At 39.0% G+C, this 16,449-nt stretch overlaps 1 protein-coding gene across 2 annotated transcripts in view; it reads right to left on the reverse strand.

Annotated features, from left to right (window-relative positions):
- Positions 1-16,449, reverse strand: part of FRY (FRY microtubule binding protein) — a 196,155-nt gene that overhangs the window by 34,400 nt on the left and 145,306 nt on the right. For both annotated transcript variants that reach the window (XM_054164677.1, XM_054164678.1), the window contains 9 exons: positions 15,160-15,345; positions 12,170-12,368; positions 11,411-11,532; positions 10,342-10,529; positions 9,312-9,406; positions 7,878-8,479; positions 6,078-6,175; positions 5,821-5,991; positions 288-428 (listed from right to left, as the gene is read on the reverse strand). In XM_054164677.1, coding sequence (XP_054020652.1) covers positions 288-428; positions 5,821-5,991; positions 6,078-6,175; positions 7,878-8,479; positions 9,312-9,406; positions 10,342-10,529; positions 11,411-11,532; positions 12,170-12,368; positions 15,160-15,345 — 1,802 coding nt within the window. The remainder of the gene's footprint in view (positions 1-287; positions 429-5,820; positions 5,992-6,077; positions 6,176-7,877; positions 8,480-9,311; positions 9,407-10,341; positions 10,530-11,410; positions 11,533-12,169; positions 12,369-15,159; positions 15,346-16,449) is intronic.

Genomic DNA, 16,449 nt, shown 5'->3' on the forward strand with positions numbered 1-16,449 from the left:
CCTAATAATTGAAAAGAGTGGTCAGTCAGGCTCTGCCTGGCATTAAGCTTCCTCCCACTGTAGTGTAGCTGCAGCCTAACCCATCCTACACAGCGAATGGACAGCTGGGTATCTTATCTGAGAAGGCTCAGCCTATGAGGCATCAGAGTATTTATAAAGTAGATACCACAGTTGGCAGTCACAATCTTCCTTGATAATCCAGTCTTAAATTCTTATAAAGAACATTAACTTATGACAGTAATTATTTCTAAGTTCCTATGCTAATATAAAGAAGATATGGTATTCACCTGTACGTATTTTTCAATGGTTTTTAGCACTTCCATGTTAAACTGTTTCACAGGAATAGCTGACAGGTCCATATAACTTAGAAGACTGTAGATCATCTGTAAGAGGGACTGTTGCATACTAGGAAGGCCCTTTTCTAGTAGCTGTTAAAGAAAAAACAAACATGAAAATAAATAAATGTTGAGACATTTTTTTCTTATGGCAAAAGCTACTAGTTTCATGAATACCATGTGCAGTATTAATCTTTCTTCACTCACTGATTTTGCAATGCCATTTTACAAGTGATGATGATCTAAGTGTGAAATACAAGAGATCTTTGAGTTGGAAGCCAAATGCTAGCCTGTTTTGGTAATGAAACATACATTTTATATAGGTCTGCCTGAACTTATCCAGAGAACACATTCAGCAGTTGAGTAAACTGGTAGGTAAAATTTACAGTGGAACAGGGGAAGCACATCCAATAAAAACAGGGGAGTATCCTTTTATGTCTACTTTTGCTAAAGTCAGTGAGAAAAAAAGAAAACATGCCAAAGAAACAGAACTACTACTATTCAGACATCAATATATATTTACCCAAATATGCTTCACTGCCAGTGCTCACTGGCTGCAACTGCCAAGGAAACATTTTCTGTTAAGGAGGAAATGGAAGCCTTAGACCCTCTTACTATAGAGGTTAATACAAAGAAGGGCTTGATCTAAACTTGGAATTTTGGAACACCTGAGTATAAATTCCAGAGCACCACAATGAACCTTGGTAATGAATCTGTGCTCATATATATATATATATATATATATATATATATACACACACTCATATGTGTGAAATACATCAGCTGAAAATTTCCTGGCAGGTATGACATTCTTTCCTTGGTGACAGATACTGTCCCACCCCACAAATTTCAGAGGCAATCAAATGTTATTGCTGGAGGTTACCAGAGGCACAAGACGAAACTCCATCCTTCAATTCCAGCAGACAAAAACATTCCTCTAGCACTGGTTGCTAGAGATGTTAGCAGAAAATAATTACTTATAAAAACTCTACACTGCCTCACATCTTCCATCACAGAAAAATGTCAACTGTTATCCAAGTGGACTCCAGTAATGTACTGGATGCCCTTGCTGGCCTGAATTACAAGGCTCCTCTTTTTAGTAAATGGAAACACTTTGTGCTAGCCAAGATGGAATGCTCAGGTAGGGGACAAACCTCTTCCTGCTAAATACCTTCTAATTTATTTAATCAGTAATAGTGAACAGAATTTAGTGATTCTTAACATCACAAAATAGGAAGGTTCCATTAACAGCATAAACACAGAACTCATTATGGTTTATCTACTCCTTTACAAAAAGACAGTAAGAATTTTAAAATTAAAGGTACTACATGGTAACCTGTAGTTAACAGCCCACAGATACCTTTACTGAGAGATAAAAAATGCTTAGTAATTCTTCTTCAAAAGAGGGTAACAAACTTTTTCTTGCCTTCAATTAGGATCTTGTACCGGAAGGTTTGATTCCTTCCCTGTAAATAGTTTATATGATCCAGCACCTCAGCTTGCATTCCATTTCAGTGTAGGAATAAAGAAGGAACCCTCTGTATGCAGGAATTATTTTTTGTGTGTTCTCTGACAGAGGCTACTGCATCAGATAATCACGACTCTCATAAGAAAAGGAATGCTTGGGAAATAGTGGGAATTTTGCCTCTATTATTGGTTAGAAAGCTGTTCTATGAACTTTATCTCTGAAAGCTTCTGATTTTCATTCCAATTTGTACAAATTTGTTGTCAACAGAATCCTTTGACTTAAACAGGTCTTAGAATAGAATAGAATAGAATAGACCAGACCAGGTTGGAAGAGACCTTCAAGATCATCACATCCAACCCATCATTCATCACTATCTAATCAACTAAACCATGCAACCAAGCACCCTATCAAATCTCCTCCTAAACACCTCCACTGATGGTGACTCCACCACCTCCCCAGGCAGCACACTCCAATGGGTAATCACTCTCTGTGAAGAATTTCTTCCTAGAATCCAGTCTGAACCTCCCCTGGCGCAGCTTGAGACTGTGTCCTCTGCACAGTCTTGGACCTTAAACTCTCAACACTTGCAGGCTGCGCCGGTTCTCACTTTTCAAATGAGTGTATGTGGCTGTTGATAATCTAAGTATTCATCTAAAGGCATCATGAATTTGTAACCAGAAAAAGTATTACAGTTTAAAAAAAAAAAGAGTAGCAACTTTTAAATGCCTTTTTTACAATAAGAATTCTTTAGCTGCCAGTAGTAACAAAAATAGCAGCAAGATGGAGTTGTGGTAACACATCATTTGGATCAGTGAATTCCAGGATAGAATTTCCACAGTATTTGTAGGAAGAAATCATAACTTTCCTTAGTCTTTCTCTCCTTTAAAAAAAAAAATAAATATTATTGATTCTGGTCCATATAAACTGGTTTGAAGAATCTTGAATCCCACTCAGTGTGTGTGGTAACTATCCAGGTCTCACCTTGGTATAGGGATATACATTCTGCTAACAATGTTTAGGCCCTTTCTGATGCAGGAACTTATTTAGTACCAGGTGGAGAGCAGAACCTGCCCCTTCAAGGGCTGACTGGGCTGGCTGTTGGTAGATGGGGCTGCTGGGGTCCTACTGTAGGAGACAGTTTCCTTTACCCCTCCAAATCTACCAGCAGATGAGAAGAGATACTCAGCTCTTAAGCTATGTTGGCCAAACAAACATTTTCTGTGTCTACTAGGGAAACAAAGAAGGCATTTCACATATCATGGCTGGTAGACAAGCCAGAGGTGGGATAATGCCTGGTCTAGGACATGCTTCCCCTTGCAATATAGATGCTTTATCTCTAGTGATTCCTCAGTTCTGAACAGGTTACAAAAGCTTATGCTTCCATTACAAGCAATCTTATATTTAACAAGAAGGAGGAGGAAACATCTACCATGAGCACATTACTAAGCAGTATGTGGTTTTTTTGTCCCTTCTTCTGTATTAGTAACATTAGTTACTTTAAATGTAAGCATGACCCTGGACTTAATGAATTTAACATGTGCCTCATATCAATTCAGATATGCTCCTAGAATCACAGAATGATTGTGCTTCCATGGTATATGGTTGATTTTTAAGTATTAATATGCAGACATCTAATATAAAACCCAAAGCAAGCCTTCAGTAAAGTGCTTTTGCACTGATTTTGGTAGTGGAGGTTCCATGTTCTCCTGCACTATTAAACAGTGACTTTTTACTCATCTGCAGGCTGAGATCCCAAGTATTTTTCTAGAAGAAACAGTAATTTTTCATGCATAGAGCTGTAATATGTAAGACTATGAAGAAACACTGCTTGTCACTGTAAGGTTTGAATAAAAACACAGTTGAAATGTCTTATTTCATACTGGGACCATACCCCTAGCTGCCATCAAATAGGTTAAATGCGAAGTTTTGTCTGAATGGCAATATAAAAAGGTTTTACCTCATAGTCTTAACATGTGGTAGGAAATCTCTTTCTGAAGGTATACCTGTGTGTTTGGAGGAGTCACTGTTGCACACACAGATTTCCTTTGTTATTTTTCAGCAAAGCATGTCTCAGTTTCCCTCACACCCCAGCACTGGGACTGAGCCAGGACTGTTAAAGCCTAAGTTTCTGTAACCTAAAGGCTGTAACATTCAGCTGCAGATTGCCCAGTGGGGCTTTTAACCCATTTGGTTTAACCTATTGACAATATATCCCAGTATTTGTCCTGGTCTGGAGATTAAGCAAGAAGAAAAGGGGAAATATGTTCTCAATGTTGGAAAAATCTTTTTCATGGCCACAGCATGGTTTCTTGTCTCTTGCCTCTCCTCCATATTGGCAGCTACCCTGTGCCTATACAAATATTTCCCAGACATGACTAAACAGAGCTGCAGTCAATGTAAATACAGAGAAAGGAAGTTGTGCTTACTACTCTGTCATCGTCTGATGATGCTATGTGAGGAATGTGCCTTAATTACAGACAAAAACCTGCCTGACTTGCTGTTAATATAGTGTGGTGCCAATATCTACAGCAAGGGGGAAGCAAAGAAAGAGTCTCCAGATGCACGACTTAATCTGTTTTGAGGGAGGCAAGATCATGTGCAATGGCTTTTGTGGAGGTAATGCAGCACTAGTAACTGTATGTAAAGCACTAAAGGGAAAACAGAGGGGCAAATCCTAAGGCTGGGAAAGCAAAGGAGAAAGAGTTTAAACCTCAATTTTAATCTCTTTTGTTTATTAGGAATACAAATTTCTGCTGTGAAGGAGACATTTGACTCTAGAGGTTTCAGAGTCGTGTTTGAAGAACTAATAGTTTTTCAAGGCCTTTGAGCTTGAAACCATGATGAAAAATCTCAAAGTCCTGTTTCAGTCTCCTGCAGTACAGTCCCAGCTTTCACCATGAGTTAAGACCTCACATGATTGTTTACTCAGAGCCTCAATTTGCAAACAAGGTGAGGAACTGCACCTTGAGGTAGCAGTGACAAGTTTTCTCTGAAGTCTTGAGTGACTGTGTGAGCACAGCCTGGCTTCTCAGGCTCCTGGAAATCTGCGTATCACCAGTATCACAGTATCACAGTATAACTGAGGTTGGAAGAGACCCCAAGGATCATCAAGTCCAACCTGTCTCGACAGACCTCATGACTAGACCGTGGCACCAAGTGCCACATCCAATCTCCTCTTGAACACCTATCAGAGATGTGGAATTTTGGTACATCTTTTGGTGGAGAAAGAATGAATTTGCTCCAATAAACAAAGCGGCTCTAAAGATGCTAGTAAATTTGTCATGAATACAGAACTCTCTTCTCTCTGGGTAAGAGGGGAGACTCAAAGCATCTCATTACAGCAAGGAAGTGAAGGGATAAATCTGACAACTCTACAAGAAAATGTTGTCCTGATAGTGATCTGACACAGGAGGCTGAAGGTCAAGTGGCCTTAAGCCAAAGAGTAGAACTGAGCCTTGGATCTCCAGTAGCAGCACTGCATCAGCTCTGCTCTACGTGTGAGAAACATTAGGAGTTTGCAACGAGTGTAAGGGAAAACCTGAGCAGCAAGATGAACTCATTAGAGGAATGCATACCAATTTGTATTAAGAACCGAATTCTTACATAGCAGATGATATATTCTGTATGCTGCTCCTTCTGGAACTGGTCCTTCTCTTATTTTCCTCAGTGGGATCTAAATAGATGTTGTCCAGTTTCTCTCTCTTTCACAGTGGAAAATCTGACCAACTGATGAGTAAAACTACTCCATCAGCCCTACAGGCCTTTGCTGGATTTTGGATTTTTGGATTTCTTACACTAATTCCTTTTCTTTCTGCTGATTTCTCCTTTTTAGAATAGAATAGAATAGAATAGAATAGCACAGACCAGGTTGGAAGAGACCTTCAAGATCATCACGTCCAACTCTTCATTATAAGTAACAGCTACAGAGAGCTCCCAGTAATATTCAGGTGGACCTCAGGTCTTTGGGTTGTTAGGCAACAGGAGAGTTAAGAGAGTACAAAATGTCTGAAAACTTACCTCAGCCAAATAGGTGACCATATTCAAAGTAATATCAGCAAACGCCTCGTGAAGGTAACGGCAAACCACATTCACCCAGGTAGCACAGTCCCTCGTATAGCTGTGTGTTTTGTAAAGGGTCATGACATGTGCAAGATTTGATAACTTTGGGTTCTTCTCCTCCAAACAAACCTAAATAAATGTCAAAACACCTTAAGAACAAGGCAACTGCATTTACAGGGGTTGAGGATGTACTAAGCAGCAAATAACTTTGATACCTGAGCAATCCTTTCGGCTATATCTTTACAAAACTGGTTTGGGCCATCAAAATGCTGAATTAAATGGGGCAGGAGACACAAAACATTCAATGGAAATCCTAGAACAGGAAAATACAGAACAGCATTTGTATTTTGACAGCAAGAGCCACAGGGATCTTTAAGTCGGTGTTCAGTGGGAGGTCAGAGTTTCAGTATTGCATTAGCTGTGAACTCACACCAACACTGTAAAGTTGTTTGTGCCACTGGCTGTGCTGCCCTACCCCCAAAGGGGCTTTACTTTGAAAATCCAGCATATAATTTAGGCAACAGTACTGTCATAAAGCTTGAACCTATTTCTGCAAACACTATTGCACAAACAGGTATTTACAAGGTAAAATATCTCACAAAAGTATATATTTTATTCCTGTTAGAGAGTACATTTCTCTTTTCCACTTAAGTGGCTTATTGACAATTGTAACTGGTGGCATTTTCTTTACTGCTGCTAAAACACAAAAAGAAATTCAGTAAGTATTGATAAATGAGCACCTGTATTGTTCAGGCTGCCAGGCACAGCTTCCATTCTTTCATACAGTTCAGGTTAATAATAATAATGAATCAGAATTCTGATACAACTGGTCAGATGAGAATACTCAAATGGGTGTTTCTGAAGCTTAGGAGATGGCTTCTGCACCAGGTGTCAGCTGCTGTCCTTAGCACATGGGCTTTGTCCGGAGCTGGGATTCAGCTCCTCTGCACTAAGTCAGCTCGAGATAGCTGATGAACTACAGGCAGCAGCTGTAATGGGGAGCTATAACAAAAGCTGCTGCATTTCAGGTGTGAGCTCAGAAGTCATGATGTCTGGACACATTCTGGCTTTTGAAAAGAAAGAATCAGGTCTACAAAAATAACTTACTATCCATTCATCCCCTCTTGTTCTACACAATTAAATGAGTTGCCTGAGGTAAGAGTGTGATTTCCCTAGGCTTCCTCTATACTCAATGAAAAGTTAAAAAACCCTCCAGATGATACCATCACAGCCCATGTGCGAATTGCACAACTGAAGTGTGGAACACAGGCACCACAGGTACTTAGAGATGGGCAGGCTGTGCATGGCCTTCACTCACTTTGTGTCCAAGCTTATTATGTCTTAATTCTGATGCCTGCACAGTTGTCTTAATATCTGTGTTTCTGAGTGAGACAGAGGAGCAAAAATCTGGAACAATACAGAAACTCCCTTCAAGAAATATAACTAAGAAGTGGTGACCATCTCAGCTAAACAATTGGGAATTTTTAAGTGTTAACTTATTTCCTCATAATCCATCCCTCTCTTCTCACTCACAAATGTGCTACCGTAGTTTGTCTAAAAAGTGTGCAAGAGTTATTTTTGATTATTTGTATTTCTAGGGACATTCTCACAAAGCACTAATTTAAAACTAAGTACTTTGAAAATTCTGAAAATAATTTGTTGGGAAAACTGGCCAAAATAGGTTCTAGAAAATGTAACAGTAACTCCTTACATGTTTACTTTGTCAGCACTCAGAAACCTTATATGCTACTAAGCCCTAAAAATGTGACATGAAATAACACATAACCACCATACTGCAAAACCTTACTGTGCAAAAGATTTCACTTTCCAGAAACACATTAGATTACTATGAAATTTCTAAAAAGCCCACCCAGATCAAAGCAGAAGGACATTATGTTATATTAAAAGAGAAAGAAAAAGTGCCTGTTTTGGTTTTGTTTAGGTAGCCTAAAGAGGTCTGGCATCAAATGCAAAAGCAATGGAAACTGAAAGCAAGGAAAGGTTACTGGTTTTACCTATTGCTTGAGAGGAATCCACCATGGATATTCGAGACACTGGTGTCAGCAAACTAAAGAGCTGTAGTGTGAGATCAGTGGTAGTAAGTGAAGTGAATCCTTTCAAGAGTAGCTGCTGGAGCCCTGAGAAGTCTGCCCACTTCAGCTGCCCTTGCAACTTTTCTAACTTCTCCCGGTTTTCAGCTTTATCCAGTGGCAAATGAGCCAGAAGTTTGTTCAGTAACCGCAATGCCATTAGATACTCAAACTCAAAATCTGATTCCATCAAAGCCACAGCAACCCAGAATATGGTGGCCAGTAGGTTGGTTGGATTGTTAATATGGGATGGGTCAGTGAGACTGTCTTTTAGAGAAGACGAACTTCTTGTTTTAGAGGATAGGCCTTGTTGGGTGCATGCTTGAATTCTGTCTAACGTGGCACTGCGTGGTGGGTCTGAGGACTTGTCCACATCTCCAAACTTTTTAGGTACAGAGAAGCTCCTCTGGTGCCTGCTTCGTTCAGCAGTGGCTGTGTTACCATTTGCTGGATTCACATTCAGCTGTCCTGTACTCTTCCGGTTTGCAGTCAGTTTGGTGCTTGACGATAAATCCGGTGAAGATGAACTGAAACCAAAACATGTAACATACATTGCAATGTGTGGATACACAGCTGGAAAACTACATACTGGATGCAAGTGAGATATTTATCCAACTGTAAACAGGAAAAATAAACCACTATGCTGTCAATTTCAGCCTGTCTTTTTTTTGTTTTTCCAGAAGTTCCCCCAAACATGCCAGAAGTGAAGTTTCATGTGGAACTGCACTAAACCAGAGCAGGACAGGCTATAGTCTAGATGCATAAGAATGACATGGGGGGGTAAGAGATGCAGAGGTGTTAAGTAACATCTGGCAAAATCCATGGGTTATGTACATGTAGAACAAAATTCCCCCTGGTTTTATTGAGGAGAATAAACCACCATCATTTACTTCTTGGGGACTATGTCATCTGAGAACAACAGGATGCATGAAACCAGTTTTTTCCTGGATACATTTTCAAGTATGTGGTAGAAAGATGAAAAGACATTATTTTTAAAGCCTGCTGAAGTTACAGCCAAGCAATGTTTCCCCAATATGGGTTCTTTAACTGGTATGCAAAACCCAACTGACACACAGAGTAGAAGCCTTTCTTTTATTCCATTTCTCTGCAGAAAAGTGTGCTAGCTTGCAGCAGCAGCATGGCAGAATTTACAACGCATTGTGAAGTTCCATTAGTTGCATCAACATTATTTCATCTGTTGCAAAATTTGGCTGAGATGTGCTCTTGGTCTAGTTCTCTGAAGACCACAAATGAGCTCAGTCTCATCAAAATTATTTTATGCTGTGAGACTGCACAATTGCACACTTTGTATCATGAGACATTGCAAAACAGGCTACATGTATGAGAAGAGGCTCTTACCGTGATAACACCGTCAAAAGATCACTGTTCTTCAAACAGTCAGACAGATTATCCACAGCAGCTTCCAATGTAAGTAGTGCCTCCATTACATACCCCTATCAATGCATCAATGCATGAGGTTAACCATTTCAACAAAGACATCACAATAGTGAACATTAAAAAACCTTTAGTTCATAAAAAGAATAGGCACCTAGTGAAAATCTGTCATTTCTCTTGAAGAAAGAACAACATTCACATCAACATCACTGCCCTGAACATTAAAATGTCATTACAATTGTGTTTTATTTTCTGCCTGTGAATGATCTATGATGGTGTGCAAGAAGGGCACATATCTCATCAGACGATCGGTAATGGCATAGAGAACCTCTGACTTGCAGGTCACTGATACAAATTCTGCACAAGCAGCTGTGACAAAATATTACTGTGAACTTGTGGCAGTTTCATTACCTAAGTAAAATATGGAGGTGATATCACTCTATTTCTTATTAAGAGCTAGTAAGTCTCTTTTTAAGTCCTGAATCTCACAATAAGTAGCCTCTGCTTGTAAAATTTCAGTCTGTTTAGCTAACGCAGGTGAACACCATAGTTCACTAAGACAGGAATCAATTAAATTAGGTCAGTGTAAGTTTTATATTGTTATGGATGGTGTAGATTTCCTCATTTTTAAAGATATTGACATGAGAGAAATAAAGTGATGTCTATTTCATGTTGTCAGGTTTCATCAGCAGATAGAATGGTTGGTTCCTTACGCACAAATTAATATTATGAAAAGGGAAAAAATGGCCCTCACAAAGATCTGGAGTGACATTTACTAGATGGTTTCTAGTTGCTCTCTTCAGAGCCATATGAGACTATAACAGCCTGATAAAGGCTTTGATAAAGTACCTATGGATTCATTAAACCCAGAGGTAACCTTTTCTAAGGCCACATTCTACTTTGCATCACCTACCTCCTGAACATCTTCTTAAAATGGTTATTTTAATGAAGTATACATTAAAAGTACTAAGAAGCATTAGGTACACATACATACCTGAATCTCATCTCCATGCTCTCCAATAACTTCCACCAATCTTGACAAGAGGTCAGACAAAGCATGTGCAGAAAGGGGCTGCTTTAGGGCCCTGAATATCTGGAAAGAGCGACCTGCATAATGTCTTGAAGAGCTTGAAAGAGCTGTTTGTAAAGCAACTTCACTCAGATGCTGCTCCAAATGAAAACCTAAGCATAAGATGTCAACTATTATTATTTTTATCACAGACATTATTGCAGGTCATAAACAGGCTGATCCAAGTGTGTGTAGGGGATATGCACTGTAGTGTGTCCTGCAAACTCTGTGAGAAATGGAGATGCAGAAATGTCTGTGTTTGGGAGAATCTCCCTATGTTAACCTTTCTTTCACACAGAATGTAAGAAAATAAACTGCAAAACCAAATTCTGAGTCTGCAAATGTTTGTCAGCAAACCTCTGAAATTCTTCATCTGATTTAATTATTTTTTTTTTTACAATTCCTGAAAAAAATTTCAAGCTGCTATTCCTCCTGGCAGCAACAAAGCAATTTCTGAACACTCTCAAACCTAAAGCCAAGCTGAACTAGGACTCTTCCTACCAGCTTCAGAAGGCTTTGGATAAGATCTTAAATATAAATACTGATGCTGCATTCATTCTGCTTTGATCTTGGAAGATATTTAATTAGTGATTGTGTTGGTTTTCAAAATACAATGAGTACATTTCCTAAGCTCTAAAATCAAAATAAACTATAGCTAAACTTGTATTGCCAGAAGAAGTCTAACAAAGTACATTTACTTAATAACTGTGTTGCATTTTACCAGCAGGACACAGAGGAGCTTTAATCTGGTAGAACCAATCAAAAAGCTTTCTACCAACAGTTCTGAAGACATTTTTGCTTTAACATTCAGTCAGAGTCCAATCTAACATGATTTTTTTAAAAGCAAGTCTTTCACATGTCACCCATCCTTGATAAGACACACAATATGCTGTGCTTCTATATAGGTAATTCTACTAAGTCAAGTGATAAACATTCAGTGTGACCTTGAGGAAATGTTCTCCTGGTTATTACAGGAAAAAAAATGAATTACTACCTGACTTGGAATCTTTAAATACAGATACAACATGACGCAGAAAATTAGTAAGCTGTTCAGCACTCTTGGTGTTCTGATTTTTGGGTGTGATATCTTCATGGCACCAAAGTGGACCAAATGCCCTAAAAGAAATACATAACAAAGTGCCAAATTTCAGTTATCTGAAATAAATACAATCAGTTAAAATACATACACTGTAAAGGCAGCTCGGTACTTCAGGGCAATAGCCTGGAAAGCACTGAATTGTCATAGACTCATAGAATCAATGCATGATTTTATGAGTAAAATATGAATAAATAAATATTCCTACACTGTATTTTACAACACCTTTCTTTAAAAACATTTATAGAGCAGCATAAGCAAATCCCTTTTCCTTAACACACTGCCTAGGATCTGCCAGGTGTAGTCAGCAGTCATTACTTTCACCATGGCCTTTCACTATGCCATGCACACTTCCTATCTAATTTCTAATAACAAACCTGTCCTCTTCTGTTGGTTCATTGTTGAAAACAATGCTGTCAATCAATTAAATATTTTATTCCTGTTAGGCAAGATATTTTTCTCTTGTTTCTGACACTGCAGTGCTTTTAGGTACGTATCTGCTTCTGCAAGTATCAATAAAAGAGGACTGGGAGTCTGTAATTACTATACAAGCTCAGTCATTTTACTTGAGTCTTTTAAGTTGCTCCTGACAATTGTAGCGAAGACATGAAAGTATGCATTTCTGGTACAAACATATCCTCTGCTTATCTCCATTACCTGGTTGTCAGAAACTCAATTAATTTGTTTGCTTTCTCATCTGTTTCAGCAGCAGTGTCCATGTCCTCAACCTCTTGTGTAATCTGTGGGAGATTTCCAGTGCTGCCTCCCAGACTGATACTGGAGGAGGTAGAGCTGGAGCTCAAGCCGGAGTCTGGCACCGGAGAGGACTGGTGCTCCCGCAGAAAGTCAAAGCCACCTGCCAGCCAAAAGGGAGGAGATAAAGATGGAATGTGCTGTTGGGTCAGCCTTACAGAGCAAAGTGTCTGACAAGAAGTTCTCTTCAGAGCCAGCAGCAGAAACTTTCTACTGGGAAATATGGGGAAAACCTGCAGGACACAACAACCCTAAAATGCCAGTGTGAGTGAAAATGGTGCTGTATCTAAATGTGCAGAATCCAGTACTGTCCTGAAGGGTCAAACCCCAAAATGTGCCCTAGCCCAGACAATGTGCAAAGGACCTGTGAATGTGCAAACCTGGACACTTCCTGGGGTCTAGATAAACATGTGCCATGTGTAATGAACTTTGTAACACAGCTGTGAACTGTGTGTGTCCCTGGCCATGTTTGGATATGCCCCATCCCATAGGTCCAGTGATCAGGGCTCTGTGTTACCAAAGAGATTAATTGTCTTGGGACAGTATTTAAACCAACCAAGAAGTCAGGCAACTTGCCTCGTCTTCACCCAGCAAGCAACAAGAGCCAAAGGCTGGCCAAGTAGCAGCTGAAGGGCCTGCACTAACAGGCAACTACACCCGAGCCTTGCACCTGGACCAAGGCAGAAAGGGGATAAGCTCCAAGAGAACTGAAGTCCAGAAGAGGCTACAGCCCAGTGACAGAGCACACAAGAGAGAGCCCCCATAGCCCTCTCTGAGCCAAGGACTGCTCAAATCATAGCTACAGCATCTGGGAAGATACCAGACAGAGGAACAAGTTGTGAGCACTCGGCTAATCCGCCCTGGAATCCCATTTGTGGGAAAACCAGATCGCAGCACCTTTATTTCCAGTTGAATTGCTGTATTGAAATGTCAGATCTGTGTTTAAATCATTCAACTGTCTTCATATGTGAAATGTAATACCCACAACCAAATCAAACCTGTAGAATGTAATACCCACAACTGAATAGAATCCATAAATATACTGTGTAAATAAGTTACAGTGGTGTCTGAAGACACCACTGCCCACGGTATTAAATGATAAAATATACAAAAATATACATTTTATTGCAACTATAAATGACAAGACTTTTTTTTTTTTTTTTTTTACTGCACAAGGGCTACCATACTTGAAAAGCATGCCTTTCTGTAAAGTTAATTTTGAAGGTGGCTAAGTGCATGCAAAGTTGAACTCACTTCTCTGGGCTAGTATGATGAGGTAAAAATGTCTGCAGGGTGGAATTTTCAGGACAACAATGATGTCCTAATTAAAAAAAAAATGTAATGGAAGCCAAGACACAAATGTTTAAGGCTTCTGTTCAACACCTTCAGTAACTGTAAACACTGGATTACTCATACTAAATATTTTCAGCCCTAAGATTAAACATCTGTGTAAGAGTTCTGCTGGATCAAAAGCTTGCCACAAAAGTTCAGAGTTCAAATTAGAAACTATGACCTGTTTTCTTAAGTTTAGACAGCTAGTCATCTGCATTTACAACAGCAAAACTGGCCTTGTGAGAAAACCAGGAGCAGGAGGGGCCTCCCTACTGACAATGTGCATTCCAGGTCAGGAGATTCTTAATTTAGTAGCCTGACACTGTATGGAGCAAACCTGAGCTCATTCTTTGCTGTAGCTACTCACCCATACTCTCACTCTTTGTATTAGCTGCTCAAAAAAGACTCCCAATACGAAGTTTTGATAATGTCTTGGATTTAAGAGGCCCAGGCACAGGGTACCCATTATGTTTTTCAGACACGGGAATGAAAACAGTTTTTCATTCAAAGCAGTAATATAATTTTAAAGTAAGAATACTGAATAATTCAGGGACATGCATTGGAAAAGAGATCTGCAGAAATCAAGAGGGAAAAGTCACATGTAAAGTAATTTTGCACAGACATTATTCAGGATGAAACCTCAATTGCCAAACTAATCCATCAACCTGAAATACCTATCGCTGCTTCTCATTACTTCAAAAGAATACTTCATGTCTCATAAAAAAGTTTAAATTCATTATCAAGTACCATTCCTTATAAGGCTAAACTATATATTACTTTTGGCAATATTCCTGAAGAACCACAGAAATCCCACTAATTTCACAATCTTTTTTTCATTTCTCACTGTATAAAGTTCCTCACTCTCTCCCAGACAACTAACCCTACCTCTGTAACTCTGCATTGCTTCTGTGATTCCTTCAAATCTCAACAGTACGCTTGCTTTTAGCAGTATTACATGACAACAGGAAACCTGGCTAGCAGCTTTCTACAAACTGTTCCAAAGCAACCCCTTAAAAACAGGTAAATTGCTACAACTTAAAAGAATACTCCTCTCAGCAAAGGTACGTAGTAAGCCTCCTAATGTAGCAATAGATTTCAGGACAGAAATGAAGTGTATCTGTGATATAATGAGGGTGTATATTATGCAAAATTTAACTTAATAATGGAAAATCTGAGCTGCACATTCCTGCTGCTCTTCCTGTGTTGGAATTATTTATTCATTTCTTTTGAAGGTTGAGGAGTGATTGCCCTCATTTAATGTAGTCTTGGTTCCCTGAGGGGGAAAGTTAGGAAGTTATTAGCCATATTAATGTTTAAAATTCTACATTATATATTTTGCCTTACATCAGACAGCTTTCTCACTATCAGAAAAAGTTATCTAATAATAATTTGAGTGCATCTCTAGGGCAGTTCACATGGAATTAATATTAATGAGGACTGTTCATATTTGCCACTTTACTACTTTATTAAAACTGTTACATTTTAGGAATATAACTTTGGCATCCTACTTTAAAAACCATCACAGTGTAATGTAATCTTATTTTCTTCTTTTGCTGTATTACCTGTATAAAGATATTCAGGTAAGTATGCTGGTTGGACTGTTAGAGTCTTGGTCTCACTCATCTCTCTGGTCTGAAGAAGCACTGATGCAATGGCTTGATAGTTGCTATTGCAAGATAATGCAATCAAAAGGTGAAGCAGTAGCTTTTTACTGTGTTCAAAGACCTCAGGGCGGTAATGGTCAAGACCTAAAAGAAAAGGTCACAGCAATCACTGAATACAAAATAATAAACAAGTTCACATTCCAGAAATAGCAAAAATTCCAAGGCAGTTCAGGGCAACAGTGCAAACAAACAAAAGATGCAGTACTTCCAGATACAGCTACTACTTTTTTTACTTAAATGTGTGTTTCCAGACTGAGGTCCCATATAGGAGATACAAAACTACGTGTGGCAATACAACTTTACGTATTCTGTCTTGCTGAAGTGATAATTTGACTGGAAAACCTCTAAAGATGAGAAATTCTTGGTAGTTGTAATTATATTGCTGACCTCAGTATCTGGCTTTCTTGCACAGCCATGAATTTTTTAAGTGCAAACTGTAAGAGGTAGATACTAATTTATTAAGAAAGGAATCGACAGATGAAATCCCTTGAAAAGAACTTCAGCTAGCACTGAACAGCATAAGAAATTAGCCACTGACACTGAAAGACTCTGATCTGGCTAGCCCTTAACTGCTGTTTCTAAGATATTAACACAACCTGAATACCTCATGAATTATTGTAAAATAAACAGCTCTCTGTCATTGTATTGTTTTTTAATTATCTTTTGGTGTCTTCCAAGGTATTTTGAAATACTTTCTTCTACTCTGCAGCAGTTTCAGTGCTGAAAAATTCAGTTGTTTTTTTAATTACTCTAAGTGGCAGCAGTCAACAGGTCTTTCAAGTCCGGTGTTCCCTAATAAACCCCACACTGGTTCTTGCTTTGCCTAAAAATGAAGCTGTTCATACTGCCATAGTCTGAACTGTGTGTCTTTGGCTCCTATGGGCAGGTTTTTGGAGGTCCTCTGTCTTACTCATCTGCCCATAGCCGCCTCCACAAGAACCATGGCCGACCTGCCCACCTCTTTTTCAGCTTCTTCAGGTTTCTTTCTCCTTTCTCTCTTTCCTTCCATCTTCCAGGATATAATGAATCCATCCTACCCTGTTCTATCATACACTGAAAAGGATATAAGAAGTTCTTTCAGTTGAAAATAAATTCTATTTTGGCAGCACTTGTGACTGAAATCCTGTTAAACCCTAGGGTTCTATGAAAGTATTGACAAATACCTGCTAACTATGAAATGAGAAGGAA

Source organism: Dryobates pubescens, chromosome 10, assembly GCF_014839835.1.
Source record: "Dryobates pubescens isolate bDryPub1 chromosome 10, bDryPub1.pri, whole genome shotgun sequence".
Taxonomy (NCBI): Eukaryota; Metazoa; Chordata; class Aves; order Piciformes; family Picidae; genus Dryobates; species Dryobates pubescens.